This window comes from Daktulosphaira vitifoliae, unplaced genomic scaffold (genome assembly GCF_025091365.1).
Source record: "Daktulosphaira vitifoliae isolate Bord-2020 unplaced genomic scaffold, ASM2509136v1 Scaffold_4, whole genome shotgun sequence".
Classification (NCBI taxonomy): domain Eukaryota; kingdom Metazoa; phylum Arthropoda; class Insecta; order Hemiptera; family Phylloxeridae; genus Daktulosphaira; species Daktulosphaira vitifoliae.
In genome coordinates, this window is record NW_026099575.1 from 2841876 (window position 1) to 2865994 (window position 24119).

General features: G+C 23.5%; 4 protein-coding genes across 13 annotated transcripts; 2 read left to right on the top strand and 2 right to left on the bottom strand.

Annotated features, from left to right (window-relative positions):
- Positions 1-120: 120 nt before the first annotated feature.
- LOC126905831 (deoxyribose-phosphate aldolase) lies at positions 121-5315 on the bottom strand. Of its 5 annotated transcripts, none has more exons than XM_050685920.1 (6): positions 5288-5315; positions 1522-1718; positions 1032-1221; positions 667-963; positions 506-591; positions 121-439 (listed from the first exon to the last, which is right to left on the bottom strand). In XM_050685920.1, the coding sequence occupies exons 1-6, from the start codon at positions 5298-5300 to the stop codon at positions 260-262; spliced, it is 963 nt and encodes a 320-aa protein (XP_050541877.1). In that variant the 5' UTR covers positions 5301-5315; the 3' UTR covers positions 121-259. The 5 variants fall into 5 exon arrangements, with proteins under 5 accessions (XP_050541877.1, XP_050541878.1, XP_050541876.1 ...); XM_050685921.1 differs by lacking the exon at positions 5288-5315 and adding an exon at positions 2179-2200; XM_050685919.1 differs by lacking the exon at positions 5288-5315 and adding an exon at positions 2245-2389 and having other exon boundaries at positions 122-439.
- Positions 4079-14073, top strand: LOC126905834 (uncharacterized). 4 transcript variants are annotated; one of them, XM_050685928.1, is made up of 6 exons: positions 4081-4355; positions 5834-5912; positions 7687-7765; positions 10789-10922; positions 13510-13642; positions 13708-14073. In XM_050685928.1, exons 2-6 carry the CDS (start codon positions 5838-5840, stop codon positions 14049-14051), a joined length of 765 nt encoding a protein of 254 aa, XP_050541885.1. In that variant the 5' UTR covers positions 4081-4355; positions 5834-5837; the 3' UTR covers positions 14052-14073. The 4 variants fall into 4 exon arrangements, with proteins under 4 accessions (XP_050541887.1, XP_050541886.1, XP_050541885.1 ...); XM_050685927.1 differs by having other exon boundaries at positions 4081-4267; XM_050685930.1 differs by lacking the exon at positions 7687-7765 and having other exon boundaries at positions 4079-4355.
- On the bottom strand, positions 13778-16070 carry LOC126905836 (oligosaccharyltransferase complex subunit ostc-A). 2 transcript variants are annotated; one of them, XM_050685932.1, is made up of 4 exons: positions 15836-16070; positions 15667-15740; positions 14809-15026; positions 13778-14040 (listed from the first exon to the last, which is right to left on the bottom strand). In XM_050685932.1, exons 1-4 carry the CDS (start codon positions 15972-15974, stop codon positions 14013-14015), a joined length of 459 nt encoding a protein of 152 aa, XP_050541889.1. In that variant the 5' UTR covers positions 15975-16070; the 3' UTR covers positions 13778-14012. The 2 variants fall into 2 exon arrangements, with proteins under 2 accessions (XP_050541889.1, XP_050541891.1); XM_050685934.1 differs by lacking the exon at positions 13778-14040 and adding an exon at positions 14297-14508 and having other exon boundaries at positions 15836-16066.
- A 126-nt stretch (positions 16071-16196) lies between these two features.
- On the top strand, positions 16197-19920 carry LOC126905830 (RCC1-like G exchanging factor-like protein). Of its 2 annotated transcripts, none has more exons than XM_050685917.1 (8): positions 16197-16468; positions 17065-17222; positions 17280-17379; positions 17806-18091; positions 18252-18424; positions 18481-18642; positions 18702-18961; positions 19763-19920. In XM_050685917.1, exons 1-8 carry the CDS (start codon positions 16345-16347, stop codon positions 19838-19840), a joined length of 1341 nt encoding a protein of 446 aa, XP_050541874.1. In that variant the 5' UTR covers positions 16197-16344; the 3' UTR covers positions 19841-19920. The 2 variants fall into 2 exon arrangements, with proteins under 2 accessions (XP_050541874.1, XP_050541875.1); XM_050685918.1 differs by lacking the exon at positions 19763-19920 and adding an exon at positions 19083-19741.
- The last annotated feature ends 4199 nt before the right edge of the window (positions 19921-24119 follow it).

Genomic DNA, 24119 nt, shown 5'->3' on the forward strand with positions numbered 1-24119 from the left:
TAAGAATAGTTCAATAAATAAACATTGCAAGTTTGTAGAAACTAACAATAATTTTAATTTATGTATATATAATTTTTTATAATTATATTATGTTTATATTAAATACAATTTTTAAGTAGATAAGCAAGTATTGCTAAATATTTAAAAATATAAAAATTAGACTAATTAAAAATAACAAAATAAAAATATTTAGTTATTAATAATTTAATTTTAACATTTTAGTGTATAATACAAAGATAAATAAAATATTATAATCAACTTATTGAAATTTCTTTAATACGACAGATAATCGTTTCACGACATCTTCTAATAAGCTAGAAGCACCAATACGGAAATGACTCGCTTTCATCCAATCATTTCCTAATTCATTTTTTACTAATATAAGCCAACTAAGTGCTTGTTCATTAAATTTGATACCACCTGCTGGTTTAATACCAACCTATAAAAATGTGAAAATAAAATTATGAATACAAACATTCTATTAAATTTATATAAATTTAAAAACCTTAAAACCAGTTTTTTCGTGATATTTTTTTATTGCTTGACACATAATTACACCATGAGATAATGTAGCATTTGTAGACTCTTTCCCTAAAAAAAATTTTAAATGACCAAAATAGTAAATAATTAGTTTTTTTAAAAGATTAACAACCAAAGAACACGTACCAGTTGAAGTTTTGATAAAATCTGATCCAGCCATCATTGCTGTCATAGATGATTTATAAATAGTCTGATAGGAGCCTAATTCAGTCACCGACAATATTGTTTTTAGTGTCACATTTTCATTGGCACATAAACTTTTAATAGCTCGAATATCATTATACAAAGTCTTGTAATCACCATTAAGAACCATTCCCCGATCAATAACAATATCAATTTCAGCTGCACCATGTGAAATGGCATATTCTACTTCAGTTATTCGGCAACTTAAAGGTACCTGACCCATTGGAAATCCTCCAGCAACTGTTAATAACAACATGATATCAGATAATTATTTAGACACATTTTTTTAACCAAATAACATAACATACCTGAAGCTATATCTATATGAACTCCTAACTGCTTAATACGTTCTACAGCATCAGGTACACGAACAGATGATACACAAACAGTAGGGGGTATTAATGTGCTATTGGAGAAATAATTATAAATTGGACATGTATGCTTAGACCCCATATTTTCAATATCATTTTTCAAATTTTTTTTGCCATACGTTAAAGCCTAAAATTAGAAATACAAAAATTTTAAAGATAAAGCATCAATTTCAAGGTTTTTACTAAATTTCTTAATCAAATTTTAAGTAAAAAATTTATTTATAGTCCAAAACTAACTACAATAATATTATTTAATTTAAAGTAAAATTATTTTACATAATTAAGTACAGTATAATTGTTTTATAAATAAATTAAATGCCTTATACAATAGTAGGCTATTTATAAAAAACTTCATATTTTCCTTATAAATTAATACAACAAATAATGGTACATTTAAAATAATAATATTAGTATTAACTATATTTACTTTGTCAACGAGTGCTTCAATAGTTTTTTTATTATCAATAGAATTAAGAGATGTAAGATCCATTACATGAATTAAAAGTCCAAGATATGTAGCTTCAATTTCTGGTAAAAATCCAATTTTAGTACATCTATCACATTCATCAACAACACAGTTAATATCATTTTCTTGAAAATCAAAATCAACTAGAAGTGATTCATCTAAAAATCAAATACAGTGTTAATCAAGTAATTATTATAAGTACAACCATAATAAAAAAAAAAATATTTTTATTGTGGATAATTATATTAAGTTATAATGATCTTTTACTAACTTTTTTCAACTCATTTTATCAATTAAAGCATTACTTAATATAAATACTATTATTTAAGAACTTAGCAATTTTATAAATTTGATAAATTAAATTCATCAATTTATTACACATCAAATTATTTGAATTAAATACAATTTAAGAGGTTTTTATACTAAATATAAAATTTAAAAAATAAAAATTTCCAACTGGTTAGAGCTAGACAAATAAAATGTAGAATAATATAAGGCTTTATAACAATTTCACAATTCAGAAAATAATAAATTATTACATAAAAAGTAAATAAATAACTAAACCAGCTAGTAGCTTAATTTAAAATAAATGATAAGCTAAACTTGAAAAATATTTACAATTCATTGATTTTAGCTATTGTAATACTGAAATTAAATTGAATATTTTAATCATATTAATCATACCAAAGAGAATTCCTGAATTAGACATTTCTAAATAAAATTTATTATTAAAAGAAAATAATAAATGATTCAAATCAAAAACATAAAATTTAATTGTACTATGTAGTATTGATAGCTGAAGCTAACTATATTGCAATTTCTTAATTTGTAGTTTAAAGTTCAAATCATAACGATAAGATAATATTATCAACGTTTTTATTATAAAACACGATTATAGATAAGTTTTATCTATAATTACTGCCCGGTTAGAAAGGAATTCCTAGTTAACTATTAGTATTAAGTTTAATACCCATTTAAAAAAACCATTATCGTCTGGAATCTGTTCTCCCTTTAATGTAACTTTGAGCGTAATATTATAACGACAGTTCCTCATATTTTTTCTATATTACATATTATTAATGAAAAAACAAAAATAATTATTAGCATTATAATCAGCCATAAAGAAATTTAAGATCACTCCATACAATACTATTTACTAAAGCAAATTATACGTATAATAATCTAATTTACTATTGTAAAAAAAAATATATGAAGTAAATATTTTTGCATAATGTATATAATCCAAAACTTAAACTTTATATTTTTTCAACATCATAGAGTGAAATCTCGATATTTTAAATAAATTTATATTATTATAAAATATAAATTTCGATATTTTTTAATAACCCATTTAATATACTTTAGTTATGTATACCTTTCTTTAAATTTGACCATTTCCCTTCATCAAGGGGGTTTTAATTTAACAACATTCATTTATATGTACACTTTTAAATATTTCTAAAAGATTGTTCTTTAAATATGTAAGCTTAAGTTCATACCTTTAATTCTTTTAGCTTTGATGTGAAACTGATAAAGTTATTTATATCTGTCGTCACTCTTTTTTAGCTCTCACCGAACCGATTTGTTTTAACAATAAGTTGAAATCACATTTCATATCTAGTTTAAGATAATCGTCTTGAAAATTGAAAAAAATTACCCAAAAAATTATAATTTTTAAAATCGGTAATTTTGTCTTTTTTAAAACTTTTTCATTTTAGCTGCCATAATTTTTTTTAAAATAAACGAAAGTAATTTTTTTTTTATATATATATTTACCTTAGGTCTTTCTTTATCAATTTTTTAAAAATCTGATCTTTTACCAGCCTACAGGGATGGATTCAAAATCGCAACTTTTTAAAATGTTACAGAAGCTTATACCAAGCTTCAATAATGTTAAAATAAAGCTTATAAGCATTATTTTAATATAATTTTATATAAACTAAATGTTAAAAAAAAATTGTCCCACGACAAATCTTCCATGTGCAAATAGCGCCGTAGTTAAAAAACATGAAATTTTTGTGTTATAATTTTCGATTTCATATTATATTTTTTCGGAGAGTGAGGGATTTTTTTCTGTTTTGCTAATCACCTCAATATTTTAAAAAGGGTTGTAATCAATTTAAAATTGGAAAAGAACTTTTTAAGTGCAGAGTTAATGAACGTTTCGGAGTCTAATATATTCATTGTCGTGTATTTTATTGTATTAATTAGATTTTTTATTTGGTTTTTTTATATATTATTATATAAATATATTATTCTTTTTTTAAACATACAGTTTTTTAATTTTAAATATAGATATTGGAATTGTAACAGTAAAATATTGTTTTGGAACAAATATTTCATTTTTATTATATTTCAGATAGAAATATATCAAGACTCAATGCAGTTAAACTCAATTCCACCAGAGCGCATTTTATTACTTAAAATTTCCACACAAAGACATTATACATATTAATTTTCCGATCAATTGTTACATACCCAAATTTATTTATATCAGATAAATATAATATTAGTATCAAAAGTATCAAAAAAAAATTTTTCTTGTGCTAAAATCTGTGATAAAAATTTTTGTGAATCGAAATATTATGTTTACTTAAATTATTGATTACTACTCAATGAGTAGTATCTTTTAAGACTGTCTATTGAAAACACAGGATTTATTTATTTATTTTGTGATTCTATTATTTATTTAAGAAGTGTATTTCAAGTAAGTTTTCCAATAGTTAAAGTTGCTATTTTTTTAGTATATTTTTTTTGTAAAAATTAAGTATAGGAACTTTTTTATTTGTAAAAATGTAAGTTATTAGTACATATAAGTACATATATATATGTATATTATTAGTAAAAATGGACAAACAATATGCATGGTAATCGATTTATCACAACCCTTCCAATTGCTCACAAAATAAATAAAATATTATAAAAAACTTGTTGAATATTTTTGTTACAATTATATATACAAAGTGGTTCTATATTACATACCATTTAATTAATCAAAAATAAAATAAACATAATATTTTTTATTTGTTTACAATTATAATAAAAATTGATCACTTGTGGCTAATTAATTAAGTACAATTAAAACTATATTAAAAATATTATTAATTTAAAAAACTAAAAAATATTAAAAATATTCAACTCAATTAAAAAAGTAACTATTGTTACTTTTAGTTAAATTTTTCTTATATTGTTTTATATATTCATCTCTTATACTGTATAAGGATTTCAACTTTATTTTTCAAATGAAAATGCATAATTAATTAGCTTATTTAATAGATATTGATCTAATTAAGAAAATGACTTATCTATAATAACTTTTAGACCAGTATTTTGGAAGTTATTAATAATTTAAAATATTACTGGAGTTGAAGAGTGGTTGCTGCTAGTTTTATAACTAGACATTTTCTGGGTCTACTTTTCCTCTCCTCTAAATATGAATATGTCAAATACTTCCATGATACTAGTCTAAAAATTGTTATTACCAGCCATTTTTTTAACTAGATCATTAACTATTAAATAAGCTAATTAATTATGTGTGTTTTCACTTGAAATATAAAGTTGACACTCTTATAAGGTATAAGGAATGAACATAAAAAAACTATATGATTGAAAAATTGAGAGAAACATTGAACTAAAAGAAATAAATAAAAAAATTATTAATATTATTTTTATTTTTGTTCATGTTAGGTGAATCATTCTGTAAAATTTTTTAACCAGTAATTAGTACCTTGTAGTATCATCTTCGATATCTCATATGGGTGTCAAATTAATTTTGTTATTGGCAGTAAACATATTTAACTAATTTTTAAAAAGAGAAATTGTAAAATGTCCAGTCAATAAAATCTTTATACCAGTACTTCAAGAGTTATTAAAATGTTTATACCTATGTGATAAGAGAAGTGTGGTCGAGAAATGCCTAATGATATAAATAGTTTTACCCACATTCCCTCAGTTAACATTTTAGTATCGTTATAACTTTCTAATTACTGGCCTCTAAAAGTTGTTTTCTATCCATAATTTTATTTATTTTTATATTGAATTTTTCCTTATATATTTATAAATTAATAAAAAATTGTTAAGCTCATATAAAATCAATATTTAAATATAATTTTTTTATTTAAATAATTTTGTCTTAATGTTATCATCAAAATAATTTAGTTTATCACTCGAAATATATGTTTTGAAAAAATTACAATATCAATCTTGGTTTTTAAATGTTGCTAAATGTTAATATTAAAACTCTAAAAGTTATGCCTATAATAATTGATTTCAGAATTATGGCAGAAACAACATGTTGTTGTGGTTGCAGTACTGTTCGAGTTGGAACGCGTGTAATAGCTACTTTATATTTTGTAAGTAATTACCAGCAATCATAATATTTCTTTATCTAAAATTTTGTTTGACTTCAAATTTATATTTTAATTTTTTTTTTTTACTGAGACTCAATGTAAAATCTGTACTACTTGCTTACAATAAAAGAGTTAGATGATTGAATATTAATTTAACACATTCTAATTTAATTTAATTAATTTTAATTGATAATGTCTTAATTATATCAAGATAATTCAATGAATATAAAATATTTTTAAATCATGGGAAATATTGATTTTCAATTTTATCTCATTTTCATCTAAAATTCTACCTACCTCTTTTATACGTTAAACCATTACTATATACATTGTTTCCTACTGAAATAATATAACAGCTAAGATTTGGGTCAGGATTTTTATGTTATTTCATATCGATATTAAATGTATACAGTCCTAAAAAAGTAAGAAATATGAATGTTTCATTGTACACCAAGGACTTATATAGGAAAATATTTATTTTGCATATTTGATAATGTTTCATGAATAAAATAAAATCAAGATCATTTAATATATTTTGAAATATTTGGTAAACTATAGGTAAAAAATAATAATTTATTTAAATTTTTTTGTAAAGGTACTTGGAAATAGTTTTTTATTTAGCAATAATCTATTTTTTTACACCACTTTGATAAAAATAAAAATGCGATATTAGTACTATCAAGAATAAAAATTAATAGATTCCCAAGAATTTATGTATCCATTATAGTTATTTGTATACAATTAATCATTAAGTAAGATTGTACATTTTATACTTACTTTATATTTCACATTAAAGTATATATTGATGAGTTACTTTTGCAAATTATTTAAAATCAAGTTTAAAAATATAAAAAGAATATCTGCAGGTTTTTAGAAAATATTAGCGTAATATTTCACAATTTGTTTTATAACAAAGTCACTGAGTGAGAATAATATTATTTTCACAACATGAATAGAGAGCTATAGTATGATATTAGTATTTTCCTAATAAAATTTGTAGTTTAGTTAGTAAAAAAACTGAAAAAAAAAACAATTAAATAAACGATAAAATAGATTTAGTGGGAGACATATCTAGGTTACTATCTTATAAACAGCAACTGATATTCAGTAATTTTAAGAGGTAATATATTTGGACATGAAGTATTCTATCATATTGAGTATTATAAACAGGTTTTAGTAGACTTTGTTTATTTTTGTTAAGTATACTTATAGAGGATAGTCCACAATGTGTTGACAAATCTTATAACTTTTGACCTAGAAAATATTTTGCATTATTTTTTTATTTTTAATCATTTACAGTTTTAGTAATCTACATTAAAAACATATTTTTTATTTATTTTTCTATTAAAAAAAAAATTATTTTTAAAATTTAAAATTGTCATTTTCTTAAAAAAATGATGATATTTAACTATGTAATTATGATTAATAACAACTTTAGGATAAATACTTTTTGAGTTACTAGTATTTTAAAAAATAGAGTGCATATGTAGTTAAGTGTATGAGTAAATACAAGCTATAACTAGCTTGCATCTACTTGCAAACTTATTATCGATTCATTAAAATGTCTTATAAAAAAAAAAACTAGAAATATGTAATTTTAAAACAAGTAAAAAAATAATAATAATAAATATGTTTTTACCATAATATAAAACTGTAATAATTATTTAAAAATAAAAGTAGAGCAAAATATTTGCTTAATCAAAAGTTATAAAAATTGTCAAAAAATTGTGGACCACAATTGTAAGAAAAGTTAAATAAGTTAATTTATTTTTTTTAGTGGATTTCCTTATTACCTATGATATTTTCTGTGCTTAATATACAAAATGTTCCACATACTCTAAAAAATGTGCCGTTTAGTAAGTATACATTAAGAAAAATTTTTTTATTATATATAGAATAATTCATGATTGATCACTAGATTTTTTCTGAAATAATAATAATTTAGAAAGGTTTTTTTAGCTAATTTTAGTACTAGTATTCTGTAATTTTTGAGTGGTTAAATATCTTAGTATATCTATCTGCTGTACCAATTGTATTTTTTTAATTGACAACTTACATATTTAACGAGTTCATATATTAAAAACTGATCCGAATATAGTTTATGTTAAAAACTAGTGATGAGCATTTTCAAATATTTTAAACTATCGAATAGTATACAAATTATTTTTATACAACCGAATAGTGTGTTTTTAGCATAAACTGTCAAATAGTTTTAAAAAATATTCAAATAGACTAGCGAATGGTTTCAAAAAATATTCGATTAGTTCTATCTAAAATTTTTATTAAGTACATTTAATTTTAATAAGAAGATAATTAATAAATACTTAAGATAAATTATTATATCATTAATAATAGTAAAGAGTACCATTTTACTAGTATTTCAGAAGTTATAGTATTTTAAAAAATGAACTGGGTGAGTTGCAGGTATATGATAGGGCTGCTCTTTTTTTTATTAATTTTCATTGATCAAACTCCATACTCGCCAATTTTGTTTTTTATTATATGAAAGTTATTTGTGTAAAATTTAATTTTGATAACTTACCATCTTTAGGTCTGAATCGGGGTTGAAAATTTACTCAAAAAGATAATTTTTCAGTTTTTGATTATTATTTTTAAAACTAACACGCTTAGCATAACATTTTATAGAAAATAAATTATAGATTTTAATATTTTCTTCTAAAATAGTATTAACAAAAATTTTCTAAAATTATTTTTACATGCTCAAAAAATTGAAATAAAAAAATAATTTGCTAAAATTAATTTTTTGAATATAAATCATTCTTAATTTTCGAAATAATCATTTTACACCAAAATGTTTCTTAAAAAAAAATTTGTAAAGTTAAATTTAGTCAGATTTATAGTTTTGTTGTTTTAATAACACTAACAATCTGAATAGGATTGTTTAAAACTGTTTATTCAGGGCACTATGATTATAAATAGGATACAATTAATAATAAAAAAATTAGTGATGGGCATTTTTAATCTATCGATTAACTATTCAAATTGTGTTTATATCATCAAATATTTTATTTTTAGCATAAATTATAAACTATTTTAAAAACTTTTCAAATGGAGCTACCGAATAGTTTTTAAAATTATTTGAAGAAACTATCGAATAGTTAAAAAACTATTCAAATATATTGTGTAACTATCGAATATTATTACTATTCGAATAGTTTGAATAGTGGACAAGTATCAAATAGTTTGATAGTTACTATTCGATATATCCCATTACTATTAAAAACATATTTTTCATTAATTACTTTTAATTATAAAAAAAAAAAGTAATTTTCTAAATTTCAAAATTAGTAGATCTTTTCTACAAAATACTTTGTTTGGTTAAAAGTAGTAATTATTGAGTTTAAATACTTTTAATACATAATGACTTTATACAGGGTGTTCAGTAAGTAATAAATGGTTTCTATTGTTCTCATTTTTTATAACAATTAACCTGTTTCCTTACTTACTGAACAATCTGTATATTAAAATACTTGTAACTCAATAAGTATTTGGCCTGAAATTAATAAAAAAAATTTTATATATATATATATTTTACAAATTCATAAATGATTTAAAAAAAATCTAATTAAAATAATAAATTGTATCATAAGTTATAGGAGTTGTCAGTTAAATCTGTTCCACTCTGTATATACATGATATCTTTATTATAAACCAATCAATTACTAACAGAATAAGGATAATTTTAAAATAGTTTTTCTTAGTGTTTTAAACTAATTGGCTACTTGTATTTGTTATCCCTTATACATTTAACATGTATATTAATATAAAAATTTAAAACTTAGTTTTTATCTTAAGTTTTATATCTAATAAAGATATGAAGTTATGTTAAAAATTCAAATATTATTTATTATTAAAATAAAACTTCATACATTTTATTAAACTCAAACTATGTGTTTCCATTTGAGAAAACAAAGTTAATAAAAGGGATGAACTTAAAAAGTATTACATGGCTAATAATTCATGAATTCTATATAACTAAAAGAATAAAAAAATCATCAATTGTAAGGCTAATGTCCAAAAATTGATAGTCACAAAAAAGAGTTTTGACATTTTTTATTATTAACACAAATATGGATATGTTAAATCAAAAATCACAAATCAATTTTATGAGATTTGTTCTTGTATTCAAAATTGTGTTTAAAAAAATGTTAATTTGCATACATAACCAATAAAAAAATGTTTTTGTTTAAATTAAAAACATTAAAATTTATAAGTTATTATACTCAAAGCAATAAAAAAAACACTCATTAGAAATGTAGGGTGAACTTTAACCAGAAATGGCATAATTTTTCCAATAATTAAGACTAAAAACTATCTCTATAAAGTGTTATAGAGGTAAAATTGGCAATACTTGTGGCAAAATTATGTTCATTAAATTATGTGATTAGATTAGTTTTATCAAAATGTGTACTTTTTATACTTTCAAAGAAAAAAGCAAAAAATGGTCTAAATATTGCAATTTTTTGACAGCCCATTTAATCAAAAATTTTAGTTGGAGCATTGATTATTAGTGTTATAATATTAATAACCAATAGTTAAAAATGGTTTTATTCAATTAAATATAATTATATTTATAATTTTATACTATACTGTTTTATATATACCAAGCCTAATAAAAATAATTCATAATATATAATTTTTATTCTTATTTTTTAACTTTGCATAAATATTACTCTTTAATAATAATAAATAGAATATTAATTATATAGAAATTTTAAACAGTTTAATAATAATTTTAATAAAAAAAGTAGTGCATGTATGTATGTTTTGGATACAATGTAAGGGTTCTAATTGAGCAACTTTAAAGTTACTTAGAAATTTATCACATTAAAAAAATTATGTTAATCTTTTAATTTAGATTATTTATTGAGAGCGGAAAATGAAGATGCTATTAAAGCTGAAAATCAATATCTGTCATCATTATTAAATAAGTTGGTCATACATTTTTTATTTCTATATGTTAATTACCATTTACGCAAAGCCACTTATGAAGTAAGTATTGAATTAATTTGAATAATCTTAAGGCTTACATATTTTTTATAAATTTAACTTTGTTTTTTTATTTTCAAAACATAAAGTTATAATCTTAATTAGTTATAAAAAATAAAATTAGTAACAGTTATAAGAATCAAAGACTAGTAATTCTAGAATTTAATTTACAAGAGAGTACAATTAAGAAATATCTAATGATAAAAATATTCATATTGTGCACTTTAAATCTATATTTTAAAGTTTTCATGACATTTGAATCACTAAAACATAATTTCGTCAATTACATAGACAAACATAAAGTTTTATATTAGAACAGATAGAAAATAATTTAGTATTACGTTGTAAATTTTTTTTTTTTTTGTCGTGTTCTAGTTAAAATAGAAAAACTCAGTCTACCAGTTAGAGAGAGGTATTAAAAAGAAAAATTAAATCTTAAGCCCACCAAATTTTTTTCCTACCCAGTTATTTCACCATTCTTTGAGGACTCTTTATAAAAGTTATTGACATTTTTCTTTTGCCTCATAATGTAAAATAAGTAATTAAGTCAATAAACAATGGTATATATCTTTATTAAAAACAAAATAAAAATATCAATTTTTAACATAACAAAAAAAAATTTTAATGAAGTGATAGCATAAATATTATTTTTATGGCATTATACAGCTGTAAATGCATATCAATGAATGTTAGAATACCAATAATAATATATATTTTTGGTAGTACAATAGAATCTGAATAGACTTGTAATAGGTCTAATAATACTATTTTATACATTTTAAGACTAGAATATTTAATTTGATTATTATTTTTTAATCGTGTTTAACGTATTGTTTATAAAATATTACTTGGTCCAGAAAAGATAGGAAACCCTAAATAGCCCAGCCCAACAGAATCAAACCCAGTACCTATGCACCGAGACTTGATGAATTACTTACTGAGGTACAAAGCCTAAATATACAAAAAATTTAGTTCATATATACAAAGACTATGTGTATATACAAATAATTATTTGAATACTTTTCATTTATTTCTAATATGAGATTACTTTCAGTTATCTGTTGAATTTATTTTTAATAAATGGTAAGGCAAGTGCAAATAATGTTTTAAAGCAAAGTACCTTGTACAAAGCACGTTTTACACACCTGTTAGTGCTAATAGTAATAAGACCTAAATAATAATCATTTACATTGATAAAATGAAAGATTATTAACTATTGTGTTTTAAATTAGTAAGGAATTATACATACTATCTTTTTTTATATAGGATTATTTTTCTAATTATTATTATTTCTTTGGCTTATATAAAATGTTTACTTTATAATAGTTTAAATTTAATAATTTCTTTATATTATTCCTGTAGAACTCCTCTTTGTTAAGTTTTATGCTCATTATGTAAAAAGAGTCCTATATATTATATCAGGTCATGGTTTAGTCAACTAGACTAGTTTCGCTTATGGTTAACCAGTAATTTTCTAAAATTTATTCTGTAACCACTTTCATAGATACTATATTATAATAATTTATTATAATAAATGTTTATATTTCCATTTATTAAAATTTAGTTTATTTTTATATATAGTATATAGAATAAATATAAAAATACTCAATAATAGAATAGATAAATCAAGAATTATATGTACCTATTAGAAGACGAATAATAAAATTAATTTCATATTATTTTAGAAGAAATTGATTTGTTACCTTATAATTAACAATTTAATGGTATTGTGTTTTAAACTGTTATTAAATTAACATCTATATTTGTTTAACATATTATCTAATATAAATATATATTAATGTACATATATGTTAGGGTGACACTCAATAAGTTAATGTCCTTTTTTACATTATCCCTTAATTTTTTTTTAATGCTCATAAAAATAAGCTGTGCAAAAATTGAGGTTAGCCTGTATTCCCGGACATTTTAAGTTGAGTTTATGATATCCACAAAATAGTTGTATTATAATAGTTTAATAGTTCACAAAATCACTACATACGGTAAAATACAAGTAAAAGTCTTAACATTTTTTTACAAAATTTGCTATATCAGATTAATTTGTTTGTTTATGGTACTAGTTTATATTGAATTCTGGTTTACAGTAGAGCATCATATAATAATATAAATTTTGTAAAAAATTGTACATGTATAGTTTAGTAGTAGATGAAAAATAACAAATTGCACTTACTAAATTTGTAAATTTATTATGGTACTTAAGTAAACAATCTATGGGGTTGACATTATTCGGTAATAAATTAGATGTTCTAATTTTAAAAAAATGGTTGCTCAACTTAACTTACTAAGTTGGACAACAAAAGGGCTGAAATTAAACCAGTCCTATAAAGCAAATTTTGTAAAAATGAATATTGAATATGTTGAGATCATAATAATAGATCAGCTATTTACATTAAAATTGCCTCATAAACTTAATTTAAGGGATTTGGGGCTCAAATTAATGTTAATGAATCAATCCCAAATATTACACAGCTCATTTTTATGAGTATTTAAAGAGAATTAATGGGTAGCATAAAAAAAACATTCGATTTTTGAGGGCTACCCTGATATATACATAAATATATTTTTTTTTTAGCACAACGTACAAATTATATATCAGTGGTTGGTTGTTAATAACATTTATTTTGTCTTCTCAATACTCGTCTTAATTTTTGCAACTTTTAGACTTGAATCATTAGAAATATTTATGGGTGCAATCCCAGTAGTTTGTAAGTATTAAAAAATGGTTTAAACTATTGTAAATCTTATTAAATTTGTATTTTTATGTTTAAAGTACTTATGGGCTACTCAATTTATATTGTTCAATGCTTTTATCAAGATGAACTCAAATTTTTGAATAACCATTGTTCTACTACAACTATTACTGTCAATGGTCCTCCATATGCAACATTAAATTCAACAATTCCAAACACACATTATATTGTACAGCCACCAATAATCCAACATCCTGTTCATCAAGCACCAGCCCCACCTTATCCACAACAATCATATGCAAGTCAACCGCCACAGTATCCACATATTCAGATACCACAGTTTACTGAACCACAACCTCCAGAATTCTGTAACCCTCCTCCATACTCACCTTATAGTGGAACAGAGGGCACATCTACAAAATAAATCAAAATTTCATTTCTCTTAATTAATTGATTTTTATTCATGATTCTATGAAAAAATAAATTTCAAAGAATCTTTAATAGAAAAACATTTAATATTAAGGAAATGTTATTGTTTGTCTCTACTATGAAAGCTCTCTACCAATTTAAACAGAAAATTTGTACCTAGTTTTAAATGAATTATTTGTTGGATCTATTTATTATATAGAATTGAAAATTGTTAACATTAAAAGAAAATAAAAGGTAAAATAAATGTCAAAAATAAAAAAATTTATCATATACTTTTATAGAATTATAAAATAAACATAAATTATACATTGTTACGATAATTATTATATTGTATTATTAAGATAGTTTTAATTTCTTCAATGACATGTGTAAAAATTGATCATCTTACAATTAAATTTTGTTTTTACAAGATAGTTTTTTTGATCCCATTGAATTATGACTTCAAGTAACCTCTAAAAAAAAAAAAAAAAAAAAAAAAAAATCTAAGTTTATTTCTTTATTTAATTATATGATTGGTGTACTTTTGTGGAATTATTAAATTTTAAACTACATTTTATTTATTTTGAAGTTAGTTTTAATATTTTTGTATTTTTCTTATGATATTATAGATAAGATAAAACTTTTTTCTTCATCAATTATTGGACTACCTTTATGTAGCTAAGTTCAATTTTAGATTATTTTATTTACTTCAAATAATCCAGGTTAATTAGGTTCTTCTTAATATTTAATATTTAAGTAAACCAAATACTTACGGTAGTTTCATTCTCATGAAAGTCCAACATGTGAAATATGAAACAATAATACATGCAAATCCAACAGCTGTCAATAATGTTCTGTTCAATCTGGGTGTTGACTTATTGTTAGTTAGGTCTAATATAACAAAACCTAAACCTCCTATATTGAAAAGAAAACTAGATGCTAAACCTTCCATTATATATTGTCCATTAACACGGTAAGGCATAAAAGCTACCTATAAATGTAAAAAAAAGTTATAATGTAATATTAAAAACAAACTTTTAATTATTGATTGAAATAATATCTGTAACGTTACCAAAATATACTTATTGAATCATTAAAATTTATTTAATTTAAAAAACATTGTATATTTCATAAATATATAAATATGTTTTAAAAGACTTCTTTTCTTTCTTCATTCATAATTTTATTGAACATAACACAGTACTACTTATGAGTACTATTTTTGCCGAGTGATAACAAGAAAATAAAAATACACAGGTGTATTAACTTGTATATATTTAAAGTAAAATAACTGTATCATGTTTTTCTACTTAATTATTGAAACTTAAATGATAATAATAACAAATTATTGCGATAACACTATAAACTATGATTAAAAATATTTTCATACGAAATGACACTTTTTTAAGGTAAGGCTGGAGAAAAAATAGTCTTCAGTAAAAATATTCTTAAAAACCGAGTACCAAGTAAAAGCAGTCTTAAAGAAAAGGCTGGATACTTGGCATATCTCTATTATACACCAAATCTTAGTATTAACGATTATAACTAGTAACAGATATTTTTGAGAATATAATTATTATAAATTAAAAGTATAAGGGTAAGATAAATATTAATAATATTTTTATTCTTACAGGCTTAGAATGACCTTTTTCATCAGTTGTAGAACCGACACTGGGAGGCTCAATAATTACATCATAAATAATACCTAAAAAAATATTAAGCATAAAAATGCAATATATAAGTATATAATACCATATATTAGTAAGATAAAAATTTAAACATAATAATTAATTTAATTACCTCCGGTGACTAAAAAATACGAAATCATGACAATAGTATACATATACATAGCTGATGGTTTTTTTAACCATGATGGCCGTTTTAAACGTATATTAGGTACTTGTAAAATTTTAAAAGGTATTTCGTATAATAATTCCATTTTGAAATGTTTTTTTTTTAAATAAGCACAATTACAATCTTATAATGTACTCGCATTTAATGATTTGAGAAAAATCCGCTTACCAAAGATAGTGTATGAATTTTGATTATTATCATAATAATTGATAAGTGTAACTATACAGATAAAAAAAAACCATGCAAGTTTATATCATAGAATAGATATAAATCTTATCTATTCTTTGATTTTACTATCACAGAAAATGTTAAATTTTACAGGGTTTGAAAGAAATTAGCTCTTTTTTAAATTTATTAACATGCTCCAAAACTATTTAATTAAAATATTCTATTTAAAGCTTTATAAAATAAAAATACTTTTAATATAGTTGGTTAATTTTCTTCAAATTAAAAAAATGTCACTAAAAATATTATCAAAACTATGTTACTCTATGAAACAATCTACATTTTTAAGTTGTATTAATCAATATGCTTCCCAAAAAAATACAAAGACTAAACATGTAGAGTTGGATCCATTCTGTAAGTTATAGTTTTTCATCCATTTAAGGAGAGTCAACATGAAGCTTTCTAGACAGTATCTAACTCGTATTAATATTCATTAAATGAGGTTTTTTTTAACAGCAGTATAAAAATATTTAGGAATATAATATTCAAAGTATTTACATTATAATAAGAACTTAAAACCTATAGAGTTGATAAATTTGTTCTATTTCTATTCCGTAAAAAACTATGTAGTAGATAAAACAATACTATATAAAAATTACATAGGTATTTGAGAATACTTAATATTTCCCTAATTCTATTCTATTGTTTTAAATTGAATTACTTCAGATAGGCAAACTTGGGTCATATTAATATTTCACAGATTTCATCACTTAATTTTGTGTTCTTACAATGCTTGTAAACATTTTACCAGTGCTGTAGATTGATATTTATATAAAATTGAAAAAGACATCTGAATGACTCAAATTGGCTCATTTGACGGCATTTAATTTCGTAAAACAGAAAATTAATTGTATGTTTAATTATAAGTATATTATAAAACTAAAATGAAAATTCATAAATGCTAATTTTTTTTATTGTTAGTTACATATTTTGTGTTACTTTTTATACAGTGGCACCATATAGTAAATCTCCAAATGATCAACAAAGACTCTATGTATGGGGAATGGCTGAACATGGTGCTTTAGGAGATTTAAAAATAAGGTCTAGAGAAAAAAAAATTACATTTTTATATAGACCAGTAAGGTTGCGGTTTGCATATTCTCATAAGGTATACTTTAGTTTAATTATATGTGATAAAATATATTAAAATCATTAATAAATATAGATCACAGATGTAGCTTGTGGATATGGTTTTACAGTTTATGCTGTGGAAAGTAAAAATTATAAACTTTTTGGAAGTGGTCTTAATGCAGATTCACAGATAGGTAATCAAATCTATAAATATATTATTATAAGTTAAATTTTTATTTAAATTTCAAGTATTTTTTTTTTACATTAGTATGGAGTTTAATTTTGTTTTATTAGGCTTTATAAGTTTTTATATACAAAGTAATGCCTTAAAAACTAGTAAAGTTTTTAAAGCGAAAAAATAAGTCTTTTTAGCTTAAAAATAAGGAAATTATCTAGCTAAGAAGAAGACTTTTAAACCAGTGTTTTAAAATATATAGCACTTTTAAACTAAAACGAGAGGAATAGTGGAGTTCATAAATACCCAGAAATAAAAATAAACAGACCCATCTCACAATTATTATAAAAACGCGCTATATTTTTAAATACTTGTTCAAAAGTTATTATATACCAGTAATTTTCTTATTTTTTAGCTAATTAAATATATATGTTTCCATTTATAGGATACCATGATCCCAGAAGAGGGCATCCACTAGGAATAATTTTAGCTAATATACCAATTCAGGTAAAGTTTAAATATTCGGATACTAGAATAAAAGCAGTAGCAGCTGGCCGTGCTCATACCTTATTATTAACCAGTACAGAAGGTGTTTATGCATTAGGAAATAATTCATTTGGTCAATGTGGACGTAAAATTATTGATAATGAGGACTATACTAAGCTAAGAGAAGCAAATAATTTTGTGTTAAATGAAGGCATTTCCAAAGTAGTATGTGGCCAAGATCATAGGTAAAATGTATTAGATTTTATATTAGTATTAATTAGGGCTTTTTCTCTAATTTACTTTTATATCTACAATTTTTTTCCTTTAGTTTTTACAACACATTTTATAATCTATAGCTATTTTTCAAAATAGCTTTATGTATTACTTATTTTTTTTTATTTTTAGTTTATTTGTTACCAAATCTGGAAGAGTGTATGCATGTGGATGGGGTGCAGATGGTCAAACTGGCTTAGGACATTACAAAAATGAGTCAAATCCCACATTAATTGAAGGAGATATTAAAGACGAAAACATTGTTAAAGTATCTTCTTCAGCTGATTGTTGTCTTGCCTTAAATGGTTAGTATATAATAATTAAAAAATAGTATTCCTTAATTGACTAATTGAACAAATAGACAAGGGTGAAGTTTTTGGTTGGGGTAATTCAGAATATGGCCAATTACTCTTGGACCAAAATATTTATCAGGTCAATACTCCAAGAGCATTATCATTGAACAAAACTGTTGGCAAAGTAATTGATATTGCTACTTCTGGTTCATCATGTATTGTTTTAAATGGTAAATTATTGTTGAACATTTCAGTTTTAAATTATGTTAATATGTATTTTATTTAATAGATGAAGGAACAGTGTTTGTTTGGGGTTTTGGAATTTTAGGTAAAGGTCCTGAATTTAAACAAACTTCTACACCATCTCCAATACCACCAACACTGTTTGGTCGTAATGAATTTAATCCTTCTACAAGTGTTAAATCAGTTTATGGTAGCTTATTTTACATGGCAGCAATAACAACTGAAGGAAATTTATATACATGGGGAAAAAATAAGTGGGGTCAACTTGGTCTTGGTCATTTAAAAGATCAATATTTTCCTTTAAAAGTAATTATTTTGTTATTAATACACTTTATACTATTAATCTATTAAATATTTTTAATTTTTACTAATAATATCTATATAAACAATAAAAATTATTCAAAATGAAAACAAAATTGTAATATAGAGTTCAAATCATCTAGTACACTTACTAGCCACGAAAACAGATAGTATTTAGATGACTCAAAGAAAAAATTGATGTTTAAGAAAATGTACGAAGAAACAATATAAATCAAGAAGTTGATAAATTCATTATGGCCCTATTCATTAATAGATAATTATAAAAATGTGAGTGCTAGGCGTGTGAATAGTGTCTGGGCATTATTAATGATTTTTTTAATGGACATAACAAAATTTATGTAAACTATAATTTATGATCTCTTATAAACTTTAATATTTTTATATTTATATTGATTTTTGACTTATGTTTTTTATTTAAAAGATTACTCTGTTGCATGTATAATTAAATTTAATTGAGCTAATAAAGATCTTAATAGTAAAATTTTTATAAAAATTAGAGAATTGTACATATTCTAATATGAAAACACAAAAGACCTGATAAAAATATTATATTTCAGTACACCCGTAAAATGTTTTTTTCCATCTTTAATGTTGATGTGATACTCTTCTCCTAAAGTCTACTGAGTATGTGCACAAATAGAGCCAATGATCAAGTATTCGGCTATGCATTTTTTCCAGACACTATAATACATATATATTGCAAAAATCATGTATATTATACACTGTTCTCTTATCTAAAATCATGTTAAAATATTTTAATTTATTTAACTTTAAATAAATATGCAGGTTTCAGTGGGTGCAATTGTAAAGCATGTAAGTTGTGGAGCTGATCATATGGCTGCATTATGTTTACCATACCAATAAATAGTTTAGTTTTATATAAGATTTATAATTGTATAAATTTGTTTCCACATAAATTAAATATTGTTTTTTTTTATTTATCATTCTGTGTTTTATATTTTATGACTAACCATGGTTAATAGTGATTTATCTATTGATTCTTTAGACCTATCTAATAATTTTAAATCAAATTTTGATGCTAACTTTAAAAAACGAGGGCTATACATTCATAAGGTAAATGACAATGTCAAAAAATGGCCTGAGATTGAAAATTTATCCTTGAAAGATCTAATGACTATCCCCTTTTATTCTGGAGCTGTTTCATTAGACACTTTAAAAAATCACCAAATACTTAACACAAAAAACCCAGCACAGGGGGGTCGCGGCACAGTGAAGACGTGGCACAGTTGGATCAAGTAAGTAAGTTATTATGAAATCTGACAGTGATTAAAATCACTATAAAAAAAAAACGCTTCGATGCAAATCTTTAGATAGTGTTTAATTTTAAAAATTTGGTGGATTATTCCAAAAGCTAGATGATCTGCTAGTTCATTATTAATATCCTAATTAAGATAAAGTATGTCGAATGAAAAAGGGATTATTAAAAAATATTATTTCNAGATGAACTGCTAGTTCATTATTAATATCCTAATTAAGATAAAGTATGTCGAATGAAAAAGGGATTATTAAAAAATATTATTTCTCATAAAAAAATAATGTTGATCCATACACTTTTCAATATGTCATAGCATTATAAAGTTAAAAATGTAAAAAATNCTTTATTAAGTTAAAAATATAAAAAATAAAATCGAGAATTTTCATACAATAATAGCATTTGGTAGCCATTTTCACCGTGAAGACGAAATAAAGTCCAAAATTTTTTTTTTACATAATAAAGTAGATTACATTAGCTTNCAAAAATTTTCACTCAAAAATAGCATTCGGTAGCCATTTTCACCTTGAAGATAAGATAAAGTCCGAAATTTTTTTTTTTCATGATAAAGCATATTACATTAGCTTTAATTTAAGATATATATAAAAGTGTCAGACCTTCCGGAACATTTTCAAAATTTAAGTTAAAAAAATTAATTTTTTGTGAAAAAGTTGTCATTTTAAATCCCCCCTTGTGGGCAGGTTAAGGGTTAAATTTATGAAAAAAATATACCAAATGAAAGGTAATGATATTATGCATCTATATAAAAAAGAATTATATTGATATGTTCATTTTTGAAAAAGTTATGGCACTTTTAAGTAAAAAAAATTGAAAAAATTTCGAAAATTAGCGATTTTTAAATTTGTAATTTTTTTGGAGGTTTCCCCCATTTACGGGGAACGAGGGAATTTTTTTCAATTTTTAAGGGTAATGTCTTCGACTAGATACGATTTGTGATCTTTTGACGTATCATTGAAAGAAATCGGTTCAGTGAGAGCTGAGAAAAAGTGGTAACAGACACAAAAAAAAAAACACATCTTAGTAAAACCAATACCTTCTCAGCTTCGCATCGAAGCTAAAATTCGAAAAAACAAGCAATAAAATCTATAAGAACTACGGAAAGCAAAAAAATAAATGCATCGTTTTTATGTTCATGTAAACAAAAAGTAATTCATTAATATTATTATTAGAGATTTAAACAGAAAAAAATCTTTGGTTTTTTTAAAATCCTTTAAAATAAATCATATATAATAAAGTATTATCTAAATAAATAAATAAATAAAGACATAATGGTAAAATTAATGCCTTCTTAACTTTGCATTGAAACTATAATTAATTAGGATGGGAATATTATATGTTTCCCTTGATCAGAGTTTTTGTTAATATGGACCTAATCGCAGCAGTTAAAATAAAACTACTTAAAGAAATAAACTTAGATGCTCTAATTACTATTTTATTATACATTTTGGTTAGATTATAATTTATACAATAAATAATCATACAATTTTTAAATTAATCATATGTAAACGATTTTTCTAAAAGTTAACAAATTACACTATACATTACTATTACGCCAAACAATGTAGTAGTATATTTTGAATAAAAATGTCACTTATTGTTCATTAACAAAACTCATGAAACACAATTTAATACTTAAATGGGATATATTTATGAGGTACATGCAAAATTTGAGATCTGGATTTCATAAGAACATAGGTTTCAAAGTTGAAATTTTCCGTACAACTATTTTTGGCTTAAATCAATAATTATACTATTTTTATGACCAATAGAAAATTTTATAAGAATTTAATAAATGTAATTTTTATATTTCTAGTATAAGTAAATATTGAAATAATTGTTGTTAACAGTAAATAAATATAGTTTAAAAAAATTAAAAAACACACTTTTAAAGAACATCGAACTAAAAAGTTCAAAATAATTTTTAAAATAAGCGTAAAACAATAATGAACGAAGAGTACTAGTATTATTATGATAAAATCGTGGGTGCGTTGTGCTATATTTTTCGTATATTGAGCGCCTGACGCTTTTATCACAATAATACTAGTACTCTTCGTTCATTATTGTTTTACGCTTATTTTAAAAATTATTTTGAACTTTTTAGTTCGATGTTCTTTAAAAGCATGTTTTTTTAAACTATATTTATATTTCACTTTTTAGTTACATGTTATGTTAGTAGTTACTATCAATATCATGGTTGTAACGGGTAAAGGGGAATCAGGGTTCGATTCCGGAGAGGGAGTCTGAGAAACGGCTACCTCATCCAAGGAAAGCAGCAGGCGCGCAACGTGGTGGTAGAGACGAAAAATGACGATACGGGAATCATCCTTTTGTAATCGGAATAAATACTCTATATATCTCCTAATGAGAATAAAGCGTATTAATGTATAAGTTTTAATAGTAATTAGAATATATATATATATATACATGTAAAGCGACTTAAGTACGTTAGCAGCGTAGATGACGATGGTGCGCGAGTGCAGATTGGTTTGTTGACGTTGGGTTGGGTTGGGTTTTCGGTATCATTAGCGGCGGGACGTCGTCTGCCGTGAGGCACTTGCTGAACTTTGCTTATAACGCGCGGTGTTGGTCAGTCAAATACTCAATAAAATAGAGCGACGGCTGATAAAGGTGGCACGAGTCGTGTGGTATCGTGTATAACGAAACGACGAAGGGCCGTGTCAATCACAATAAAAATTTGTTATAAATATATATATAATTGATGACACGCCGCGTATACGGGTACGAAAACCAAAAATAAAAATATACAGGAAAATATTGTTGTTGGTGAGTGGTAAGTGGGGTGGGGTGAATGCGTTACGACAGTCTAGTCTCAAGGTCATACACGACGGGATTGCGACATAATAACACATGCCTCGTGGAGTTACAAACTTACAACAAACAACATACATGTGAAACTAATATAAGCGTGTTAAAAATGTGAAAAGCTTAAAATTTTGATATTATCACAATATTTGAATAAAAATTATTTTTAATTATAAAATTCAGTATATATTAAGATGATATCGCACAATCCTACATATTTTTTTGGCGCTGAAAAAAACCTTTTTAATTAGATTTAATGTATCATCATCATTTATTAAGTTACAGGGGTATATAACCCAATTAATACTTAAAATACACCAGTTTTTTTCTCGTTCATTAATAAATAACTTGTATAAAATTACTATAACAGTTTTAAAATTATGTGATAGTCAGTAGCGTACTCAAGGAGGGTATAATGGTTGAGATATATTAACAGTATATGATTTAGGCGCTAGTAAAAGTATGTAACAACTTATCTCTTGATTATTACTATTAAGTAAAAAAACTATAGGTCTTTGGCCCCAGCCCTCCAAATAATAATTACTGTATAAAAATGCATATCATTTTGCTAAATTTCAGGGTAATATAATTGTAAAATGGGGTCAAAGCCCCCCTGATGACGTCTTTTATTAATAATTTATTATGCAATATAAATTAACATATATTGGCACTAAAATATTTAAAATTAAACATTTTATTTGTTTTCAATCATTAGCATAAACATTATTCTATAAACATGAAAACGAATAAGACAGTTTTTTACAAATTAAAAAAAAAACGTTTTCTACATGCCTGTTTATTATATATTTTATAATGCTGGATAATAATAATTACTATAAATACAACTTTGAAATAGAGAACACATGTATACCTACTGAGAAAAATAATTGACCGTTTAATTGTTATTAATTTTCTTAATATAATATATTAGATTGTTTCATATTTCGTCGATATAGTGAAGAAACATTCCAAGAAGTTCCTAGTATTTAGTTTTTATATAATCCAAAGATATTTTAAGGAGCTATG

Coding starts and splice junctions, on each gene's coding strand:
- LOC126905831 (XM_050685919.1), bottom strand. CDS start 2,269: ATGTCTAATTCAGGAATTCTCTTTG. Junction 592..666: donor TTTTATCAAAACTTCAACTG/GTACGTGTTCTT, acceptor AATTTTTTTTAG/GGAAAGAGTCTACAAATGCT. Junction 440..505: donor ACGAAAAAACTGGTTTTAAG/GTTTTTAAATTT, acceptor ACATTTTTATAG/GTTGGTATTAAACCAGCAGG.
- LOC126905834 (XM_050685928.1), top strand. CDS start 5,838: ATGGCAGAAACAACATGTTGTTGTGGTTGCAGTACTGTTCGAGTTGGA. Junction 7,766..10,788: donor TCTAAAAAATGTGCCGTTTA/GTAAGTATACAT, acceptor CTTTTAATTTAG/ATTATTTATTGAGAGCGGAA. Junction 13,643..13,707: donor GGGTGCAATCCCAGTAGTTT/GTAAGTATTAAA, acceptor TTATGTTTAAAG/TACTTATGGGCTACTCAATT.
- LOC126905836 (XM_050685932.1), bottom strand. CDS start 15,974: ATGGAATTATTATACGAAATACCTTTTAAAATTTTACAAGTACCTAAT. Junction 15,741..15,835: donor GTATTTTTTAGTCACCGGAG/GTAATTAAATTA, acceptor ATATTTTTTTAG/GTATTATTTATGATGTAATT. Junction 15,027..15,666: donor AAAAAGGTCATTCTAAGCCT/GTAAGAATAAAA, acceptor TTACATTTATAG/GTAGCTTTTATGCCTTACCG.
- LOC126905830 (XM_050685917.1), top strand. CDS start 16,345: ATGTCACTAAAAATATTATCAAAACTATGTTACTCTATGAAACAATCT. Junction 17,380..17,805: donor TAATGCAGATTCACAGATAG/GTAATCAAATCT, acceptor TTCCATTTATAG/GATACCATGATCCCAGAAGA. Junction 18,425..18,480: donor TTGTTGTCTTGCCTTAAATG/GTTAGTATATAA, acceptor TTGAACAAATAG/ACAAGGGTGAAGTTTTTGGT.